The 24,244-nt window shown below is 38.3% G+C and overlaps 2 protein-coding genes across 2 annotated transcripts; both read right to left on the bottom strand.

Annotated features, from left to right (window-relative positions):
• Window positions 1-3,467: 3,467 nt before the first annotated feature.
• On the bottom strand, window positions 3,468-8,714 carry LOC118564867 (noelin-like). Its single transcript, XM_036144202.1, has 2 exons — window positions 8,544-8,714; window positions 3,468-4,646 (listed from the first exon to the last, which is right to left on the bottom strand). Exons 1-2 carry the CDS (start codon window positions 8,688-8,690, stop codon window positions 3,984-3,986), a joined length of 810 nt encoding a protein of 269 aa, XP_036000095.1. The 5' UTR covers window positions 8,691-8,714; the 3' UTR covers window positions 3,468-3,983.
• A 10,449-nt stretch (window positions 8,715-19,163) lies between these two features.
• LOC118564730 (nuclear factor 7, brain-like) lies at window positions 19,164-20,543 on the bottom strand (the record flags this gene model as incomplete). Its single annotated transcript, XM_036143574.1, has 1 exon — window positions 19,164-20,543. A coding segment is annotated over one exon (1,350 nt), but the record flags the coding sequence as incomplete, so codon positions are not given.
• Window positions 20,544-24,244: the final 3,701 nt, after the last annotated feature.

Consider the following 24,244-nt stretch of genomic DNA (forward strand, 5'->3'; position numbering starts at 1 on the left):
GTTTCATAACTGATGATAAAACATTTCAAATATTCTTACTAAATCCCCACTAGGGATGGGAATCGAAAACCGGTTCCTGTTCAGAACCGGTTCCGTGTTTTCCAATTCCGTGGCACCGTTTGGCAGCTCGCTTAACGATTCTCTTTTCGATTCCGTCGTGCTGCGGCTCTGAGTTTTTTTTATGCAAGTGACGTACACAGCATTCAGTAAGCACGTGTGCGTAACTTGCGCACGATGTGACTAGGCTTAAAGCAAAACAAAAAAAAGTGGCGCCCCATCGGGTAAATGGTCGAAAAAAAGATGGCAACAAGGCGCTTTTCAGTCATTGCAGAGTGACAATTACATCCGCGGGAGGAAATAGATAGCCTCGTGAGACCATCCTGATCTCGCGAGCTTTCAAGGTTTCACTCGCAGATCAGTCTGGCTACTTTCCGTTAAAGAAAATTTGGAGCCGTTCACCAAACGAACGTCCAATCAGCGTTGGCTTTGAGGCAGGTTGAGGTGTGACGCAACGGGAAGCGCGACAGTTCAGTCTAAAGAACATGGCGGCTTCAGCCGAGGAAACTAGCGTTAGCGTGGCTATCGAGCAAGTTTTATCGGAATTACAGAGTATTTCTTTGCTGAGCTAACGAGCCTTTACCTGCAGCAGCAAGAGTAGCTTGGCTTGTGGTTGTGTTTGCGACGACGAAGCATGTTGACGAGTACGTCATATGCTTCGTTGATCTGATTGGTTTATTTGGCCTGTCCATCACCAACATAAGCCAATCAGCTAACCAGTATTTTCGCCCCTTCCCAAAATTACTTCACCGGAAGGTTTCCAGATGGATATGCGGAGCAAATCTATCTGGCGGCGTCAGGTTAGGAAATAGATCCTACAGGCAGAAATTCCTGCGCACACAACATGGCATACATTTTAACGAATGCTGTGTTTTTGATTCTTACCGGACAGAAGCTAAAGTTACGACCAGCATGGAAGGCAGCTCTGGTGGTAAGTAGCTAGTTTTACATCACTGGCTGGATCCTAGTAAATCATATGCCATTTCTGGAAATAAACCAATTTCCTACCTCTCTTTGGGGTTATTAAGGGAGTGTGCCTTTCTCGTTAATCCAGCCCTTCATTGGTAGCGTGTTTAATTAGAACTACTGGTAGCTGGAATTATTACAGGATTCACACTGAGCCTGTTTGTGCTGGAGGTTCTCCTCCCTGTTAAGGGGGGGGGGGGGGGGTTCCTTTCCACTGTCGCTTCATGCATGCTCAGTATGAGGGATTGCTGCAAAGCCATGGAAAATTCAGACGAATCTTCTTGTGGCTCTACACTTCTCCGGGAGCGAATGCTGCTTGTCGGGACTTTAATGCAATCAACTGGTTCCCTTACATAGGAAAAATGTTTTGACCAATCTGTATAATCTGACCCAGTCTGTATAATCTGATTGAATTTGACTTTGGAAAGTGCCTTGAGATGACATGTTTCATGAATTGACACTATATATATAAAATTGAACTGAATTGAATTGAAATGGCAAGCCCATTATTCATTGTCAAGCTGCCAAGAAGGGGCCACCCACCAGAACTCTCAGACTGGGCTAAGAAGCAGAAGGCAAAGAAGCAGCACATAGACCAAAGATAACCCTAAAGGAGCGTTGAGGATAGGAAATAGCGGCACAAAAAAAATCTCTTATTAGTACATTGACAAGCTGATGTTAGAGATCTTTATAGCATACAGAATCATGTACTAGAGAAACATTGTCTTGCATCGAGATCTCTTGAAGACTGGAATGCAAGAAGCCACATAAAGATTTTAAACACTTGTGCGTGTAAAACATTTTTGAACAATCATAGGGTAGTCCCTGTTTGGCATCAGTCCATTGGCTTGATTAGTTCTTTTATCTAGCACTCTGCATATATGCTTAACAGAGTTATCTCCAATGGTCAGAGTGACCTAAAAGAGGCATGTTATCTGTCAGTCAAAGAACCAGCTCTGCAGGACATTCATTGTTTGTGAGCTTTACAAAAACATCTCTTCTAATCCACCACAGGAGCTCCAGAGGTCCACAGCAGAGAGTGGAATGTCTTTCCATAGGACTATGATAGGGCCGTATACTCCAGAAAGCTAGGCTTTATGAAAAAGTGGCCTGAAATTAGCCATTACTCTGTAGTAGAACTAAGAAGCCTAAATGCATGTGGGCAACTCCCCAAATGTATGGAGGAAAGTGCTTTGATCAGATGAGACTAAAATTAAAATTTTCAGCCACTAAGGAAAACACTATGTCTGGAGCAAACCCTACACATCCCATCCCCCCAAGAACACCATCCACCCACAGCATAATGCTTCCTCCACCGTGTTTTCTTGTTGATCATTTTTTTTAACACCGACTGTGAAGGTAGTACTACAGGGTACAAAGTAATGACATTAAGGGGTGAACAGTTATTGCACATGAAAGTTTTCTGTTATTCTGACAATTTTTTTGTTTGCTTCACAATAAAAATTAGAACTATTCATAGGAAATTGGCTCCTTGCTTTAACTTAGAGCTGCACCATTTAAAGGTACAATTTTGGGAATTGGGGAGAAAACGGCACTGCACACATCTAGAGAAATCCTACTTGGTTTGGAAGAACAGTCTACTGTTGTATTGAAACACCGTCAACAAAGCTATATCAATATATTTTTCATCTTTGTTACAGAACAATAGTAACAATAATCCTAGATTTCTGTTTAATACAGTTGCCAAACTGACAGAGACATAGCTCTGTTGTTGCATCCATTTCCTTAGCTCTCATCAAAAATAACTTTATGCTATTCTTTAGAAATAAGATTGAATTTATTAAAAATATAACAATTGGCATGATTGATTCCCCCTGCTGGACAAAGTAAAAAATAACTTGCTGTTATTTTTGACCAAGACATATAATTTAAATCTCATATTAAAACAGGTTTCCAGAGTTTCCTTTTTTCACCTCAGGAATATCGCCAAAATTAGAAATATTCTGTCCAGGGGTGATGCTGAAAAAATAGTCCATGCATTTGTTACTTCAAGGACTATTGTAATTCTTTACTATCAGGAAGTCCACAAAATGCAGTTCAAAGTCTTCAGCTGATCCAAAATGCTGCAGCAAGGGTTCTTATGAAAATCAACCAGAGGGATCATATTTCTCCAATTTTAGCTTCCCTTCATTGGCTTCCTGTTAAATCAAGAATAGATTTTAAAATTATTCTTCTCACGTATAAAGCCCTTAATAATCAAGCTCCATCATATGTAGAGCAGATTCCTGGATCAATGTGAGCTTCTGAGCTTTCTGTGTCTCTGCTCTGTCTTCTCTAAGCCCCAGTGGGTCGAGGCAGATGAGCGTTCACACTGAGCCTGGTTCTGGTTCTGCTGGAGGTTCTCCTCCCTGTTAAAGGGGAGTTTTCCTCTCCACTGTCGCTTCATGCATACTCGACATGAGGGATTGCTGCAAAGTCAACGACACAATGCCAGCGAATGTCCACTGTGGCTCCATGTTCATCCAGGAGGAGTGAATGCTGGAAGCAACCTGCTGGGTTCCCTGAGAGAGAAAATGTTGAACCAATGTCTCTGGAGGATTTGATTTAATTGACTCTGGAAAGTGCCTTGAGATGATGTGTGCTGTGAATTGATGCTATATAAATAAAACTGATTTGAATTAAGAGGAAGTCCTTAAAAAGGAGCTTTTTAAATAAACAGATTTGAAACCAATACACATTCAAAAGGCATGTTTTGTAAGTTATCTGGTGCAAAATCTTAAACAATCCATTTTGATTCCACATTGTGAGGTAACAACAAGTAGAAAATAGCAAGGGGTTAATACCTTTGCAAGGCCCGGTGCATTGCTTTCTCTATCTACAAGTCAATCAATGTGAGAGCTTGTTAAAAATTTGGGTTTTTTTTTTTTTTTTTGCTTGAGAGGAAATGTGTTTTCTTAACCTTATAACTTTCACACTGAGATTATGAGAATGATATTTAGTTACTGTATTATATGATATAGTGTTACATTATACAGAACTTGGTGCCCGTTGTTCCAGGCATAAAGTGCTCTGTCTCTAGGATTGTAGTCAAGCATGGACAAGTGGCTGTATTTATTGGTCAGGGGGATATCGATGTATTCGTAGGTGGAGGAGTTGGTGGAGTAGGCATAGTACACCTTTGTTCCTCCTGAATAACCATTAGTGACATACAATGTTCCACAGATCATGAAGGCCTCACCAGCACTGCGTTTTGGATGGTTGGTGGTCCAACTTCGGATGATTTGTAGAGTGTTCGGATTTAATTTGCTAAGAACAATGTTACCGGCATTTTGATTGGTTGCATACACAGCCCAGAGCCCACCCTCATCCACCATGAGGTCGATGTCAGAGTGACCACCCCATGAGTAATGGTACATGTTGTTGTAACCGGCAAAGTCAAGCTGCCGGGAGCGACTGATAAGTGACGTGCTAAAGTCAAATTTGATGATTGTGTGACTCTGAAACTTATTGTAGTAAATGGATCCATTGTAAACCACTTGGCCAGTACCAGACCATGGATGAGGCAGGCGATGGGATGTGAAGTTATCCGTTGTCATGAAGTCATACATAGACTGGTACTCCCTGACAAAGCGATTGTTGTGATAACCATCCATGTACCAGACCTGTAAGGGAAGACAGCATACAAAACAATTGAACATGTTTAGATGCCTTTATTTTTCAGTGACAGTGTTTTAAGTATTCTAACTTATTGCTCTCCTGTTTTTGTTCTTCAGCGCAGAACTACAAGTGCTGGTCATTTAATTAGATATCATAAAAAAGTAGATTTTTTTTCAGTAACTTCATTCAAAAAGTGAAACTTGAATATTATATTAATTCATTACACACAGGGTGATATATATCAAGTGTTTGTTTCTTTTATTTTGATGATTATAACTGACAACTGATGAAAACCCCAAACTCTGTTTTTTAGGAAATTAGAATATTGTGAAAAGGTCCAAAATTCAAGCCACCTGGTGCCTCTCTAATTAGCCAATTAACTCAAAACAGCTGCAGAGGCCTTTAAATAGTCGCTCAGTCTAGTTCTGTAGGCGACCCAATCATATGGAGGACTGCTGACTCGGCACATTAATAGGGGAGATTCCCAAATAGTGGACTGCCGCTGGATCAGAGCTTCCAGAACCAGCAGACGTCGCCTTCCTGGTGTCAAGCCGCTCTGAGACAAGAGACAGAAGCGTCTCGCCTGGACTAAAGACAAATGGACAGGACGCTGCTGAGTGGTCCACAGTTCTGTTCTTGGATGAAAGTAAATTCTGCATTTCCCCTGGAAATCAAGGACCCAGAGTTTGGAGGAAGAGAGGAGAGGCACAGAATCCACGCTGAGGTCCAGTGTAGTTTCCACAGTCAGTGACGGTTGGGGTGCCATGGTGTTGGTTCACTCCCATACTCCCTGCTGCTGACCAACTTTATGGAGATGCAGGTTTCATTTTCCATCAAGACCTGGCACCTGAACACAGCGCCAAAGCTACCAGTACCTGGTTTAAGGACCATGGTACACCTGTTCTTAAAGGGCCAGCAAACTCACCTGACCTTAACTCCACAGAAAATCTATAGGTTATTGTGAAGAGCAAGATGAGATACACCAGACCTAACGATGCAGAAGAGCTGAGGGTCCATATCAGAGCAAGCTGGGCTCTCATCACACCTGAGCAGCGCCACAGACTGATGGACTCCGTGCCACGCCGCATGGCTGCAGTGATCCAGGGAAAAGGAGCCCAGCTTAGTACTGAGTACTGCACATGCTCACACATTTCATGTTGATGGGATTTCTGGAAATCTTTATTTTATTTTTTTTTTGGTCTTAACTAGTAGTCTAATTTTCTGAGATGCTGAATTTGTGGTTTTCATTAATTGCCAGTTGTAATCATCAAAATGAAAAAAAAAAACACCTGAAATATATCAGCCTGTGTGTAATAAATGAATAAAATATAGAAGTTTCACTTTTTGAATGGAATACTGAAAGAAATCAAGTTTTTCATGTTCTAATTATGACCAGCACCTATACTTAGACATAGCTCACAATATTTCAACCATTTATACATCATAATGTTCAGTTTGTATTATTACTATATCTTTTGGTGTGTTTACTTTCATATTGTTCTAAATATTTAAGCTTTCCTTTCCATTGAAGATGGATGACAAATTCTTCAAAAAATGTGTGCTTTTTGACAACTCAGTATTTCAGCCTACTTTCAGCTAGAAATGTCTGATATTCAGAATCCTCTCAGCTACCATTAAACTGTTCAGCTTTTTGATATCCTTTAATTTTTCTAAAATCACTATTTAACTTTTATTTTGAATTTGTCAGCCTGCATCTTCCTACCTGTGTATGATCCACAGTTTTTTCTAGCCTCTGCCCTTCACCTGCATGTCATCTAGTGCTCAAAAACAGCTTCATGCTATTGATGTATTAAATAAACTATAGGTCGGTACCCTCTGACTGCTCAGGTTATTCAAAAGATGATCTAAAAGTTTTGCTTTTTCAGAAGTATTCAGGACCAAGACAAGCTACTTTCCCATATACAGGGACATTTGTACTTTTGGGTTTTCATTTGAGTTCAGCTCTTCTTTTAATGAAGTTTTAACTAACTCTTTCAGCAACTGTTTCTTAATCAACTTTCTCTTCTTCAGCCCTTTTCAGCAAAAGGTAGTGCTCCCACAGATCTTGAAAGTTCCTCTTCAGCTTTTATATGCATTACAATTCAAAAGTCCAGAATGACTCAGGAAATATTTGGGCTTTGCACTCTTTTTTTGTTCTGCCTCAAATCCTTCAGCTATTATTTGGATCTTGAGATTTCTTTTAAATGTTTCAAATATCATTCTTCAACTGCATTCTTCAATTTATTTTAAACCATAAAATGTCACTTGTTACTGCTTCAAATCCTTCAGCAAATGTCCTTTCACTTTTAGATTGTTTCTGTTCATATTTTAATGTTTTCAACTACACAGTAAATTTGTCTCAAATTGAAGAAATTGTTTTTTGAGTGGGACGAACTGTCTGTTTCTATATAAAGTTTCTTCAATTTGAGTAAATTTTATTCAGACAAATTTACTGTGTAGTTTTTAAATTGTGTATTTTTTTAACATCTTCTGCTCAATCATTCTGCAGAAAAGCATTCTCACTGCTGTTTCACAGCAGCACCTTATTCTAGCTTCATTTAGTTTTTGACCATGTTCATACAATCATGGTTGGAGGATGACTTAGGCAGGACAAGGCAAATTTATTTGTATAGCATCCATCCATTTTCTGACCCGCTTAATCCCTCATGGGGTTGCGGGGTTGCTGGTGCCTATCTCCAGCGTTCACTGGGCGAGAGGCGGGGTTCACCCTGGACAGGTCGCCAGTCTGTCGCAGGGCAACACAGAGACAAACGGGACAAACAACCATTCACGCATACACTCACACCTAAGGACAATTTGGAGAAGCCAATTAACCTAACAGTCCTGTTTTTGGGCAGTGGGAGGAAGTCGGAGTACCCGGAGAGAACCCACGCATGCACAGGGAGAACATGCAAACTCCATGCAGAAAGCCCAGGGTTGGATTTGAACCCTGAACCTTCTGAACCACTGTGCAGCCCCTGTTTTTATTCAATTGAAGAACATTTTGGCACATCCATGCATTGATTTCTTCAATTTCCTCAGAGATTGAACTGGTCCATAGTCACCTGGTGACATGGTGATGTAGAACTGTGTGTCGTCTGCATAGTTATGGTAGCTGATGATGTTTTTATGTTCTGAGCTAGAGGAGCATGTAGATATAGAACAGGAAGAACCCAGGATGGAGCCTTGGGGAACCCCACATGTAATTTTTGTCATCTCTGATATAAAGTTTCCTACTGACACAAAAGATTCCCTGTCCTTTATGTAGGATTTAAACCAGTGGAGAGCTGTACCAGAAAGACCGATCCAGTTTCCCAGGCGTTCTAACAGAATGTAGTGATTGACAGTATCAAATGCTGCACTGAGGTCCAATAATACCAGCAATGTGGTTCTTCCACAGTCTGTATTTATATGGATGTCATTAAACGCCTTGACATAGGACATTAGCTGAAGGCTTAGTCTAAGTACCACAGCCAGTGTAAAAGGTTTTGGTTTTAGACTTCAAGAGATCTGTGCAGAAACAAGTACCTGCATATTTCACTGAAACAAAACCAATACTTTGAGCTGAAATTAATTTGCAGTGATACGAGAGACAGACATTGTGACAGAAACTGAAACTTGTTGCTGCTGAGGGTGCTCCTACGAGCAGTTGGATCATAATTGAGACTTTGTTTTTTTACTCACTGTATTTATATTTGTGGGAACTTTCTTTTTTCAATCAAACATTAACTTAGACAAAGTGAATATGAAATAGACACTATCCGTGTATAACTGACTTTTAGGTTAAAGCTTAATTTAAAAAGGCAAACCCAACTTTCTTTATTTCCAATGCTTAAAGATTTAGAGCTGGAAGATCTGTCCTTTGCTGTTTAGATGGTTGTTGTGGTGATGTTGACACTTACCCTGTCATCTCCAACTGGAGCCAGTGGATCTGTCATCCACGAACCAAATCTGGACCCAGATGTTTTCATTGTTATTGGTTCAGATATTCCTGTAAGTTTTCCACAAGCTGGAAAAGAACAAAACAAAACCAAATGAAGGCAGAACATACAGAAAATATGCAATAAGGATAAAAATGCTAAACTGAAAGTGAACATCAATATGACAGTAGATTTATTTGCTTTGGATGCCATTGAGTGGAAATCTGCCTAATTTTACATGATGTAATTTTTTTATTTATATATTTTTGATGGCATGGTTTGTCTTTCTTCACCTTTTGTCCTTTTCTGTGACATTTTGGTTTGAGTTACTACATCTTTTGAGTCCTTAACATGCCCTTAAGTTGTTATTGTTTATAAATCCATTGTGTGCTTTTAATTTCATTAAATTTTCAATTAAATTTTATTTATATAGCGCCAATCCATGAAACATGTCATATCAAGGCACTTTCCAAAGTCAAATTCAATCAGGTTATACAGATTGGTCAAAATATTTCCTATTTAATGTTTCATAACTGATGATAAAACATTTCAAATATTCTTACTAAATCCCCACTAGGGATGGGAATCGAAAACCGGTTCCTGTTCAGAACCGGTTCCGTGTTTTCCAATTCCGTGGCACCGTTTGGCAGCTCGCTTAACGATTCTCTTTTCGATTCCGTCGTGCTGCGGCTCTGAGTTTTTTTTATGCAAGTGACGTACACAGCATTCAGTAAGCACGTGTGCGTAACTTGCGCACGATGTGACTAGGCTTAAAGCAAAACAAAAAAAAGTGGCGCCCCATCGGGTAAATGGTCGAAAAAAAGATGGCAACAAGGCGCTTTTCAGTCATTGCAGAGTGACAATTACATCCGCGGGAGGAAATAGATAGCCTCGTGAGACCATCCTGATCTCGCGAGCTTTCAAGGTTTCACTCGCAGATCAGTCTGGCTACTTTCCGTTAAAGAAAATTTGGAGCCGTTCACCAAACGAACGTCCAATCAGCGTTGGCTTTGAGGCAGGTTGAGGTGTGACGCAACGGGAAGCGCGACAGTTCAGTCTAAAGAACATGGCGGCTTCAGCCGAGGAAACTAGCGTTAGCGTGGCTATCGAGCAAGTTTTATCGGAATTACAGAGTATTTCTTTGCTGAGCTAACGAGCCTTTACCTGCAGCAGCAAGAGTAGCTTGGCTTGTGGTTGTGTTTGCGACGACGAAGCATGTTGACGAGTACGTCATATGCTTCGTTGATCTGATTGGTTTATTTGGCCTGTCCATCACCAACATAAGCCAATCAGCTAACCAGTATTTTCGCCCCTTCCCAAAATTACTTCACCGGAAGGTTTCCAGATGGATATGCGGAGCAAATCTATCTGGCGGCGTCAGGTTAGGAAATAGATCCTACAGGCAGAAATTCCTGCGCACACAACATGGCATACATTTTAACGAATGCTGTGTTTTTGATTCTTACCGGACAGAAGCTAAAGTTACGACCAGCATGGAAGGCAGCTCTGGTGGTAAGTAGCTAGTTTTACATCACTGGCTGGATCCTAGTAAATCATATGCCATTTCTGGAAATAAACCAATTTCCTACCTCTCTTTGGGGTTATTAAGGGAGTGTGCCTTTCTCGTTAATCCAGCCCTTCATTGGTAGCGTGTTTAATTAGAACTACTGGTAGCTGGAATTATTACAGGATTCTATTGCAGTGGATGTAACGAAACATGCTACGAAGTTGCTCCACAGTTCAGGGAGCGAGAGAAAGGTGATGCTCGTTTATTTAAATCAGGGGGAGATGAGTTTATTTCCCAAAATTGTCCAGTAATGCTTTTTCATTAAATGGATGGCTTCTCCATTAGATTTAGATGACTCAGGTTATCTAACGAGAGATTAATAAGCAACTGTCACAACAAACTTACATTTTCTTGTATTGTAAACAACTCATCTACTGTATTTAAGTTTGTTCTTATATTCCTTTTTTTATTTAAACAAAGATAAATGTTACTCCAGTTGCACATTTGCTGTGGACATCTTGACCTTGTTAGTTTGTAAGGTCGTGTGATAGTTAAGTAAACATAGTTGATGCTCATCATCAAACTGTTTGTTCTCCTTTTTCCCCCAAATTGGAATCGAAAAGAGAATCGAAAAGGAATCGAATCGTTTCACAGAATCGATAAGGGAATCGTAATCGTGAAAATCTTTTCAATTCCCAACCCTACACACATTATACTGCTCATTATTTCAGCCTTATCTAACCTATTGCGTTGAAGTGTGGGGTCACACTTACAAAACAAACCTTCAACCATTGATTATTACGCAAAAGAAAGCAATACGAGTAACGAATAACAAACATTTTAGAGATCACACCCACTGTTTCTTCCTTGATTTAAGAGTTCTCAAATTTGTAGATCTGATCAATTTCAGAACTGCTCAAATCCTTTATAAAGCAAGATATAACTTACTTCCTGCGCACATACAACAAGTGTTTTCTGATAGAGATGGAAGATATAATTTAAGAGGAAAATTAAATTTTAAAACTAAGTATGTTCGAACAACAAAAAGAAGTTTTAGTTTATCAATTAGCGGAGTGAAGCTCTGGAACAGCTTGCCTGAAAACATTAAACAATGTAAAAGCATCCAGCAATTTAAAAAAGGATATAAGAAAAGTATTTTTGATGAATACAAAAACGAGTAATATATAAAAAGTTGGTATACTGTTTGTTTTACTGTAAATATTTGTCCTTTACCTCCATGACACATGTAACTGAGGGGTAGGGCTTAATAAGCTTAGGCTTCATCCTACTCCTTTTTGAAACATGATGTATGTTTATGAAGTATTAAATGTAAACATTGTTAAATCATATCATGTTCCAAAATAAACAACAACCGTCCAACCAAGGATAATATCCTCACAGATGTTTCATGGATCATGTTTTGCTGCTTCTCATTTCTTTGTGTCTCTTTTTGAATTCAGACATCGGTAATTTAAACTTCTGGAGATTTCTTATTGATCTGTAATAAAATCAATGTTTACCATCTTAATTCATTGACCCTGACTCATTTTTAATATTCCTTCACCTTTCTCTTCCTGTTTAACACAAACAGCCATTGGCTAACAGAAAACATCCAGTTCTGGTCAGAAGTTTAAATCCAGTCATTGTGGGAATGAAAGTCATTATTCTGGAGTGTTATTGATTAGTTGGACTGTTTTTTTTTTTTTTTTTTTAGAACAAAATGATCACATCCAGCCTAAATGGTCTTTGATAAGAAGTTTGAATTTAGTTTGGATTTAGTTTCATCCACAAAGGGTCATAAATATACATACAGGCTCAAATATAGACATTTAGACCCTCTAGTCTTTGGTTTAATGTCCCTTAGTGACCTGGACCACACACTGTTTGTAGCCGTCATCAAGCTTCTGGCAAATTTCTGACTCTTTTTTCCAGAACAGGTGGAGTTCATTCATGAACTGGTTGGTTTCCCGTCAATGATTCAACTTTTAATCCTGGCCCCCAAACTGGAAACAGGACTGATATCAGGACTTTGGGAAGACCTTTCCAGTGTAAAACCACCTCTGATGTGTTTTCAACCAGCTTCTGACTTTATCTTGTTTTTCTTTACCTGCTTTGATAAAGCTGAATGATCTCAGTAATAAATTTAATGTTATTATTTAACCAGGATGATGACTTGTTTCTGATCAAAACCAGAGCTGCACTTTGATCCTCTGAACAAATCTAACTTCCTGCAGTCTGAGCTTTATGATCCTCCTACATGGAGGAGCTGCAGGAGCTCTGCAGGCTGCAAAGAGACCAGAACCTGGAGCATCTGGACCAGGTCGGGTTCTGGATCCAGTTTACTGTGAGGAACAACAGAACTGCTATCAGAAACAGTTCTTATTTAATCCATTCTCTGCTGGTGAATATGAACTGATTCTGATAAAAGTTTCAGGAGAAAAAAACGTTGATTTAAAGCTTTTTATCAGCATAAATAACTTGACTAATAGAACTGACTGCTGGTTCTGACTGATTTGAAGTCCAGTGAACTACAGAGTTTTTCTTCAATAGTCAAAGTAAAATAAATAAATGTGTTGAACTAAAGAAACATTTAAAAGTAACCAGCAAGGTTGATTTTCAGCAGCAGTTTTATTATCATACAAATAACTTTTACCTTGAGGAAGAGAAAACAAATAATCGGTGAGCAGAAAACAGTCAGAGAGAGAAAACGGGATCTAAATGTTTATTTTCAGAGGTTTCCTGCTAAACTGAATCATTACAATAATTAAAAACAAGACTAACAAGATAACACAGTTAAGAAAGCTAAGATCATTGTGTCGTTTCTGAATTTGTGTTAAACATTTTTACGATAGAGTTAGAACCAAACTAAAAAAAACCATCCTTTTTCACATTAAAATATATAGACATGTCTAATGCTGATGAGAGAGATAAAAAAAAAGACTAAATTAAAAAAAAAATCACAGAGGAATATTTTTATACTGGTTTCACAAAATAAAAGACTTTGAAAATAATGCCAAGATGTTTTGATTTTCTGTTATTTTTAAGTTACCCATTCTATTCTATTTTTCTCTGTGTGAAAGATGAACCTCAGGTTTTTTGATGATATTAACTGTGAATGATATCAGTTGTAATATAATTTGAAACAGGCAGATTTCAGGACAACCCTGTTAGCAACTGTTTCACACATTCAGGTGGTGGATCTGTTTAGAAGAAAGTTTCCTAGTTTCTAGCCCCAGTCTGACTCTGGTTGTATCCTTGATGCTAAAAGGAAGAAGGGATTTAATTTGTTTTTCAGCTGTTGTGTTGGTGCTAAATTAGGAGAATGGTTGTTTAGAAAATGACAGAATCAATTAGGATCTATAGTAACTTATTAGACTCCAGGCCTCTGTTAGAATGAGAGTTTTCACAGTGTTTGTTTGTTCAATCTGTGTTCTGTTGTTATATCATCTAAGCCGCTTCTTCCTAAACCTTCAGCTTCTGACCCACAAACTAACAGGAAGAGACTCATGAGCCCAACTAGTGACTGAGAATAAAATTAGTTTAATTAAACAAGAATATAATGACAGGACAAGCAGCATCAACAGCCAACATTTTGCTTTCGTCCATTTATAGTTTTATCATTTATATCAGAAAGATGCTTTAACATTATCTTTGTTGTTCAGCTGGATTTCTGAAGAGGGTCTCCAGACCCACACTTGCTGATCCGTGACCCCCAGTGGGGTCCTGACTCCAGCTTTGGGAACCACTGATCCAAGCAAACTGGAGGATAATATCCTCACAGATAACGATGTTTTGTGGATCACGTTTTGCTGCTTGTCATTTCTTCGTGTCTCTGTATGAATTCAGACATCAGTAATTTAAACTTCTGGTAATTTTTTAACTGATCTGTAATAAAATCAATGTTTACCATTTTTTCTCATTGACTCTGACTCATTTTTAATATTCCTTCACCTTTCTCTTCCTGTTTAACACAAACAGCCTTTGACTAACAGAAAACATCCAGTTCTGGTCAGAAGTTTAAATCCATTCATTGTGGGAATGAAAGTCATTAATCTGGACTTTTAATGATTTAGTTGGACTGTTTTTTAGAATAACATGATCACATCCAGCCTAAATGATCTTTGATAACAAGTTTGGATTTAGTTTCATCCACTAAGGGTCATAATTATACATACAGGCTGAAATATACTCCTCCAGACCCTCTAGCCTTTGGTTTAATGTCCCTTAGTGAGCTGGACCTGGACCACGCACTGTTTGTAGCCATCATCAAGCTTCTGGCAAATTTCTGACTCTTCTTTCCAGAAAAGGTGGAGTTCATTCATTAACTGGTTGGTTTCCCGTCACTGATTCAACTTTTAATCCCAGTCCACAAACTGTCAACAGGACTGATGTCAGGACTTTGGGAAGACCTTTCCAGAACCTTCATGCTTCTTGTTTTATCTGCTCTAAAACCGGCTCTGATGTGTTTTCAATCAGTTTCTTACTTTATTTTGTATTTCTTTACCTGCTTTGATAAAGCTAAATGATCTCAGTAATAAATGTAACGTTAATATTTAACCAGGATGATGACTTGTTTCTGAACAGAACCAGAGCTGCTCTTAGATCCTCTGAACAAATCTAACTTCCTGCAGTCTGAGCTTTATCACCCTCCTATATCAGCCATTGGCAAAGTACGGCCCACGGGCCACAGCGGCCCGTCCAGCTTTATAATCCGGCCCACCGAACTTATTTAATAAAAAATATCAAACTTCATTCATTTAGCATTTTAGGTGGCACACTTCAACCACATTGGCCTTTATTAACACTTCTTCCCGCTTTGCTCTTTGAACTATTCTGTAAAAAATCAGAATCAGAAATACTTTAATAATCCCAGAGGGAAATCAAAGAAGGGAACAATACCTGCCTAGTGTTTAATAGGGAGTGGACCAAAAATATTTCTTTACTGAAGTCCGATCAATGCTCTATGTTTGATATGCCAAGAAACGGTTTCAGTTTTCAAAGACTACAATTTCAGCAAAGTCTAGCAAGCCTTTCTCCATAGGAGAGTTTTCAAAAGAACGCATGATTGAGACCGCAGGTGTCTTGTGTCCAGAGAGCAAAAGACAAGTTTAAAAAAATCAGATTATCACGCAGGACAGTGACTCAATTGATGAAGACAGTCTGAGCTTTATGATCCTTCTATATCAGCCACGGGCCACATGCGGCTCGTCCAGTTTTTTAATCCGGCCCACCAAACTTATTTAATAAAAAATATTATCAAATTTCATTCATTTAGCATTTTACCTGCGATACTGCCGATTTCAACTAGGTGGCACACTCCAAACACATTGGCCTTTATTAACACTTCTTCACGCTTTGCTCTTTGAACTCTTCTGCAAAAATCTAAATCAAAATCCAAAATACTTTAATAATCCCAGAGGAAAATCAAAGAAGTGAACAGTGAGTGCCTAGTGTTTAATAAGGAGTGGACCAAAAATATTTCTTCACTGAAGTCCGATCAACACTCTATGTTTGATATGCCAAGAAATGGTTACAGTTTTCAAAGACTATACTTTCAGCTCTCGCTTTGCTACCAAGCATCCAGCTATACTCAGAAACAGCCAACGCAAGAACGGGTCGTTGGCGGCTAATTTACAAAATCAGCAAAACGTTTTTCATCGACAAACTATGATCCAATACTCAAGTACTAAGTTAAGTTTTTAGCTTCTATTCAAATCAACAAAAGGTTAGCAAGCCTTTCTCCATAGGAGAGTTTTTAAAAGAACGCATGATTGAGACAGCAGGTGTCTTGTGTCCAGAGAGCAAAAGACAAGTTTGAAAAAATCAGATTATCACGCAGGACAGTGACTCAATTGATGAAGATATAGCGGCGAGTTAAACAAAAAGGCGGAGTCCTTTCATTTATATTCACTGGCACTGGATGAAAGTAACAATACAAAAAACACTGTTCAGCTTTAATGACAGTTTTGAGATAACGGAGTTTCTGACCATGGAGTCCCTGAAAGGACAAACGCAGGGAGAGGATTTATATAACCGGTTGTCTGCTGTCATGGAAAGAATGAAGCTGCATCCTCCATCAGGAATCTCTGTGTACCGGTCAGCGCATATAGCAGTTTAATCACATCATTAATCCAGCTGTAAACGCGTTAACTTCATACCAGCAAAGGGGACTTCAGCATCGTCAGTTTATGTTTCTGGAGGAAACCGATGTCGATCATAAGGACCTGCTTTTCCGCTCTGGTGTCTGCTGGTTAGGTTTGGGTAAAGTGTTCCAATGAGTGTGGGAGCTGAAAGAGTAGATTTGGGTATTTTTTTAAATTAATCAGGAAATCAGATGAATTTCCTGAGCTGAGGGACAAGAACTGGCTTTGTGGCTTTACTTTTGCTCTGGACATATTTTCACACATGAATGAGCTTAAAGCTACAGGGGAATCAAAGTCAATCAAAGTTTATTTATATAGCACTTTTCAACAGTCCATATGGTGCACAACATGCTTTACAAGCTAAAATCAAATAAAAAGATGTTGAGACAAAATAGATAAAAAATATATTGGAAAATAACAGGATAAAAAGAGATAAAAACTAAAAAGTACATAAAAGCACAATTCAAACCAACTTTAAGAGCTATAGAAAAATAAAACCACAAGAAAAACAAAAGTTATCAACAGTTGAACAGCCAGGAGGGGAAAGATCAGTTTGTGCACAACATGTGAAATCATTTAAATCCAAATTCACCTTATTCTCCAAACAAATTTAAATGAATAAATGACCTGAACGTAAAGTTACAGGGGAATCAAAGTCAATCAAAGTTTATTTATATAGCATTTTTCAACAGTCCATATGGTGCACAACGTGCTATACAATCTAAAATACGAACAAAAAGATGCTGAGACAAAATAGATAAAATATAAAAATCTAAGGGAAAATAACAGGATAAAAAGAGATAAAAAAACAAAAAGTGCATAAAAGCACAATTCAAAACAATTTTAAGAGCTATAGAAAAATAAAACCACAAGATAAACAAAAGTTATCCACAGTTGAACAGCCAGGAGGGGAAACATCAGTTTGTGCACAACATGTGAAATAATTTAAATCCAAATTCACCTTATTCTCCAAACAAATTTCAAAAACATCTTTCACTCATTTTCCCACATTAGCCTTGCAAACAGAGGCTGCCCAAAACATGAAAAAATACAGCAAATTACTGAGCGACCTACTCAGAGAATTCTGCTGTCAGTTCTCTGATTTTGAAAAAAATGGACAAATCACTTCAGCTGGTGTCCATTATCACAAGATCCTGAAACAGAACCACAGGTCTGACTCCGTGTTAAAGGACAATTTCAGCTCTCATAAACTGAAGGATTTTTATGCTTCACTTAATGATGTCACATTTCCAAACCTGCGGAGGGACGCCCAGAAGATGCTGCTGCTGTTTGTCTCAACCTACATGTGAGAGCAGACGTTCAGACTCATGAACTTCAACAAAGTCCATCACAGATCTAAGTTAATGCAGCAACACCTGAGCTCCATTCTGAGAACCGCCACAACAAAACTAACTCCAAACTTTGATGCACTGGCAAAAAAAAGGAGGTAAACAACTGTTCTTCCTGACAGTGAACGTGATTTCAATATGTTGTGGGGGAAAAAAAAAACATTTGTACAATAAGCCTTGCATATTCATGCTTTACTACCTGTTAAAGCTAAAACCTTTTATGCAATGGCTTTACGTGTCATTTTTAGTAGTTTATACAAATACTTCATACATCTTCTCCTAGCCCGGCCCCTCTGTCAGATTTAAGAACCCATTGTGGCCCACAAGTCAAAAACTTTGTCCACCCCTGTCCTACATGGAGGAGCTGCAGGAGCTCTGCAGGCTGCAAAGAGACCAGAACCTGGAGCATCTGGACCAGGTCGGGTTCTGGATCCAGTTTACTGTGAGAAACAACAGAACTGCTATCAGGAACAGTTCTCCATTAATCAACTCTCTGCTGGTGAATATGAACTGATTCTGATAAATGTTTCAGGAGAAAAAAACCTTTGTGATTTAAAGCTTTCTATCAGCATAAATAATAACTGGACTAATAGAACTGGCTGCTGGTTCTGACTGTGATTTGAAGTCCAGTGAACTACAGAGTTTTTCCTCAACAGTCAAATTGGAAAATGAAAAATTGTCCAATGCTGGTGAGAAAGATTACAACTAAACACTGAAGTAAAAACATTATTAAATGATTATTTTTTACTACTTTCACAAAAATAAAAACACTCATTAAATGATAAAGATGTTTTGATTTTCAAAATTTTTTTGTCATGTTTTCCTATTTTTAATTTCAAATTAAAGTTTAAAAACCTTGAAAACAATAATGTGTTCATTTGCAATTTAAAACAAAGGTTGGTCTGACTGCAAATGGAAAGATCTAAAAAATATATATTTCAAAAACACAACTTTGATGTTTAAAAAGAAATCTCAGTTTGACAGATTTCGAGATCAGAAGTTTTGGCATCAGCAGCTTTTCCAACACCTAAATAAAGGAATAGTTTCTCAGTGAAAGTGTCTCTGTGAGTGTAGATGTGAGACATGTCTTCAGACTCTGATCTTCTGGAGATGATTTTCAGCAGCAGTTTAAATATCATGGAAAAAACTTTTACATTGAGGAAAAGAAAACAAATAATCAGTGAGCAGAAAACAGTCAGAGAGAGAAAACTGGATCTAAATGTTTTTTTCAGAGATTTCCTGCTAAACTGAATCATTCATTAAAAACAAGACAAACAAGATAACCCAGTTAAGAAAGCCGAGATCATTGTGTCGTTTTGGAACTTGTGTGAAAGGTTTTTACAATACAGAGTTAGAAACAAACTAAAAAGCAAAAATCATCCCAGTTCACACTAGTTAGAATATATAGAAATGTCCAATACTGGTCAGAGACATTACAAAAACCCATTAAATTAAAAACAACTTCGCAGAGGAATATTTTTAAACTTGTTTCACAAAATAACAGACTTTAAAAATTATATCAAGATGTTTTGATTTTCAGTTATTTTTTAGTTATAAGTTTGTCTGAAAATAGAAACACAGATCAAAAATATTAAATATTTCAGAGAACTCAAAAACAAGTTTGAAAAGAAATCTAAGTTTGACAGATTTTGAGATCAGACGTTTTGGCATCAGCAGCTTCTCCAACTTCTAAAAAAGGGAAGAGTTTCTCAGTGAAAGTGTCTCTGAGAGTGCAGATCTGAGACATGTCTTCAGGGTCGTAGAAGGACACCTCCCCCCTGTCATAGTCCAGCTGGACTCTGATCTTCTGGAGATTCTTCTTCACTGGGAGAGTTTGACCAGCACCATTAATGTATTTTCCATCACCATGCCATAAACACCAGATTCCATATTTTGGTGAAACATTTCTTTCTCCCTTCCTCTCAACTGACTCTTTAACATAACCGATATTCCAGACAGGATGGTCTCCCACCTCCACCTCCCAGCTGTGTTTCCCTGAGATGAAGCCCTCAGAACCAAAAACACAGGTGTACTTAGTGTTTCTCTCTGGATTATCAGGAAGCTTCTGCTTTGTGTCTCCTTGTCTCACACTGGTCAGATCATCAGACAGGTAGAGCCTTCCATTCGCAGTGTTTGGGTCCAGAATGACAGGACTGAAGTGGACCTTCTCCTTCATCTTCTCCCAGACTCTGAAGGACAGGTTGCCCAGGTGTTTGGCCACATCTATCAGAGCTCCTGAGACCAGCTGTGGATCTGACAGTGACCTCTGACCTCTGGCTCTGCTCTGAGTGGCTTTATAACTGCTGAGGAACGACACGTTGTCTTTCTGCAGGTCTTCTTCAACAGCAGAGATGCTGTCTGACAGAGAGGAGATCTGCTCCTGGATCCTCTTCATCTCTCTGCTGATAGTCTTCCTCTTCTGCTCCTCTTCCTCCCTCAGAGCTGCCAGTCTGGACTCTTCTTCCTCTTTCAGGAACTGGTGGAGCTTGTTGAACTCTGCTCTGATCTGTCTCTCTGTGGACAACAGCTGCTTCTTGGAGTGTTGAATCACATCCTCGTATGTTTTCTCCACCTGTTTGTGTTTGTTCCTCTTGTCCTGCAGAGACTTTAAGTCAGATCTCAGCTGCTCCTTCAGCTCACTGACTGCTTGTTCTACAGGAACCACTTTGTGACTCTGGTGGACAGAAAACTCACAGACAGGACACACAGCTCTCTGCTCGTCTTCACAGAACAGTTTAGGGTCTTCTTGGTGTTTGCTGCAGACCACCATCAGCTGCTTTGCTCCTTTTTCTGCCTCAGATAATCTAGATTTCTTTCTTCCAGTAAAAGAGTCAGCCAGGTCCTTCAGAGTGAAGTTTACTAATGGATTATCCTTGGAAGATCTTCTTTTACAGATGGGACAGTTTTTGTTTCCAGTTTGTTCCCAGAATTTCTGCAGGCAGCTTGAACAGAAGCTGTGGTTGCAGCTCAGAGACACAGGTATGGAGGACCAATCCTGCCATAATTAGAAATACACACAGAAATAAATGAAGGACTTAATAATATAAAATGGCTTAAGAAAAGTGTCTAATAATATTAATTTGTGTGCCATTTAATGTGACAAAATAATAAAAATAAGATATTTCTTCAACAATTCATCAATTATTCATCAAAAAATATATATTTTAACTTACACTTTTATTTTTACTTTTCTTCTTGCTTTTATGCTGACTTATTTTTAACCCTTGTATTTCTGAAACAATCATTTATTTCTGCCTCTAACATTTCTAGCTGTTTTTTTACCCAAAGGATTTACACCTGCCCTTTTATTTCCTTTTCCCCTTTTTCCACTTCGTGTATTTCTAGTTCTTGTATTTAAAGCAACATTTTTAAAGCATGTTTTTACTCCACCATAAATATTTCTTTCTATTTTATTTTAAACTTATATTTCTGAAACATATATTTATTTCTGCCTCTAACTTTTCTAGCTGTTTTTTTACCCAAAGGATTTACGCCTGCCCTTTTATTTCCTTTTCCCCTTTTTCCACTTTGTGTATTTCTACTTCTTGTTTTTAAAGCAACATTTCTAAAGCATGTTTTTCCTCCACCATAAATATTTCTTTCTAATTTATTTTAAACTTATATTTCTGAAACAATCATTTATTTCTGCCTCTAACTTTTCTAACTGTTTTTTTACCAACCCAATTTTTGCCTGCCCTTTTTATTTCCTTCTCCCTTTTTTCCACTTCTTGTATTTCTACTTGGTGTTTTTTTACTTCCTCTTTTTCCACTTTGTTTATTTCTACTTTGCGTTTTACTTTCTCTTTTTCCACTTTGTGTATTTCTACTTCGTGTTTTTTTACTTCTTCTTTTTCCACTTTCGTGTATTTCCACTTCATGTATTTCTACTTGGTGTTTTTTTACCTCCTCTTTTTCCACTTCGTGTATTTCTGCTTCGTGTTTTATTACTTCCTCTTTTTCCACTTGGTCTGACTGCAGCTGTTAATGTTAATACGATGGCAGGGAGGGAGGGGGGAGAGGGGGGCGGTGTCACCGGCAAAGCTTCACAACTATTGGCTAAGGCCTGCCTCCCCGGAAACGAGCCTGCATCAGCTGGCCGCTTTCCCAGAATGCACCGCGGCCGCAGCTCGCTTATGGACAGCGCTAACAGAGATCACAGTGGTAAGTTAAAAATTACCTTTTCTGCTGCTGTTGTTCTTTAAAAGTACGTTTGAGGCGACAACATTATACTTTTAAGCTTCCCTATATGGCCTGTTTACAGAGTTAGTGTGTAATTAAAAAAGAACAAGTCCGACATGAGTGGACCACAGTGATCCGCAGATTCATTCGGGAGCGTCAGAAAGCTATGGTGCGTTCATGAGCATGGGACATTTCATATTTACAAGGAAAGAGGCATAAAACGGAACAGAACTTCACTCATACAATATTGTGTCTATCCAGAAACAGTGTGGGCTTTCTTACAATACTGAATGCTCTATAATTTTATTTCTGTTATTTTTTGATTATGCACACCTGCTAGCTTTTTATTCTGAAACTTCTAATGTCCCATGCTCCTGAATGCACCATAGCTTTCTGAATGCGCTGTGCTGTGTAGATAGATTCACGTCTGATCTTCCGCTTAAGACAAAGCTTTGCAGTTTCAAAACTCATGTCGGCTCTCACTCAACTCAACTCAACTCAAACTTTATTTATAAAGCACATTTAAAACAACCGGGGTTGACCAAAGTGCTGTACAGATAAAAGATAAAAACTGAATGCTAAAATACATAAACACAATGCAAAAAGAAAAATTGAATGCAGATAAAAATATAATAGGATAAATGTTTGAATTTAACTAAAATATAAAAATAGATTATAATTTGCCAAATGTCCACCTAGACTTGATTAAAAGCCAGGGAAAAGAAATGTGTTTTTAGAGAGGATTTAAAAACCTCCAAGCAGCCTGCCGATGGAATATGCAAAGGCAAGTTATTCCAGAGTCTCGGTGCCGCTGCCATAAAGGCGCGGTCACCTTTGGTTTTAAGTCTGGTTTTAGGCATGGCCAGTAGCAACTGATTAGAGGATCTCAGTGTTCTGGCCGGGACATGGATTCTGAGAAGCTCAGTCAAATACTGGGGGGCTAGACCATTAAGAGCTTTAAAAACAAACAATAAAATTTTAAAATCTATTCTAAAAACAACCGGAAGCCAATGCAGCGAGGCTAGAATGGGTGATATGTGGTCACGTTTACGTGTGCCAGTAAGGAGACGGGCAGCTGCATTTTGTACCAACTGCAGACGGTGTAAAAGTGAGTGGTCCAAGCCAGCATATAATGAATTACAGTAATCTAATCTTGTATTAATAAAAGCATGGATTACAGTCTCCAGATCTCTGCGTGGCAGATACCCTTTCACTTTTGATAAGATTCTTAACTGGTAAAAACTGTTTTTTACGACCGAAGTAACCTGGCGATCGAATTTCAACCTATCATCAAATATTACACCAAGATTTTTTACTGATGATGGAATGTTAGGTGTAAGAGGGCCCAAGGAGCCAGGAGGAAAAACTGCTGGACTACAACCAAACGTAATAATTTCGGTCTTATTTTCATTTAGATTGAGGAAGTTTTACTTACGGTTTACTGTTGTGTGAATGACAAGAGACCACAACAAATAAATCAGCCATTCCTCTAGGGAACGCGAAAACCTTTGCGAGGGAACGAAAAAGTATTCTGAGGTAACGCAAAAAAATATATATTTTCCCCATGTCCCCTAAAGGGCTCTGTATACACTTCCCTCGGCCTTGTCGTGTGTCAAGTGCTGCTGGTTCTGATGCCGTTTTTTGTTGTTTTAATTTGGCAAAACGTTCATTTGTTTTGTGTTTATCTCACTGACTTGAGTTGCTTTATTAACTCAATACTCGCTGGAATAAATTATAAATGTCTCCCAAGGACAGCAGCATTCAGGACAAAACCCATAAGCAGAAGCAGTTAGTTATCAGCTATTATATAGGTTACAAAATATGTTCGGTCTGCGAGTGTCATGTTAGTTACACATAGCAGAAGCAGTCGTAATATTGCCTAGCTTTTAGGTTTAACGTGGGTTCTGTTGTCTGTTCATCTTTTATTATGAAGTATTACATAATTGACATTTATATTTTAAACAGGGACCACAGAAGGAACCCAGGCCCTCATCAACTGGCGTATTCCCAATGAGGGCCTATTTACAGGCAGGAGGAACTCCTCCAAAACCGAATGGCAGTAAGTAATTTTTATTTATGTCTGCCTAAATGTTTATGTTCAGCTCTTGTGACACTAAACTTGTTTTCTATTCAACTAGTGATTTTGTGTGATTTTGGCTACCAAAAGGGCCAATAAATATTTGTCCCTTTTAGAAAAACTTGACAAGTTTTAAATAAAATCTATAAATGTTTTTCTTATCTAAGTGAGTTTCTTTTGAGCAAGGACACAGAGAATTGAGAGGGGAAAGAAAACAATTGTAACAGTGTAAAAAGACATTTATTTTATACAAATGATTTTACTTTGGAACAGAGTCAAGATGTAACATGTTCAGAACAATTAACATAAGATTTAAAACAAATAGTTAACTTTTATAAACACCATGGACAAAGAGAACACCCACAAACATACAATTGATAAATAACAGGAATGGAAATTAATTTACTGATTTAATTTGTTTTACAGGT

The sequence above is a fragment of the Fundulus heteroclitus genome, chromosome 12 (assembly GCF_011125445.2).
Source record: "Fundulus heteroclitus isolate FHET01 chromosome 12, MU-UCD_Fhet_4.1, whole genome shotgun sequence".
Lineage (NCBI taxonomy): Eukaryota > Metazoa > Chordata > Actinopteri > Cyprinodontiformes > Fundulidae > Fundulus > Fundulus heteroclitus.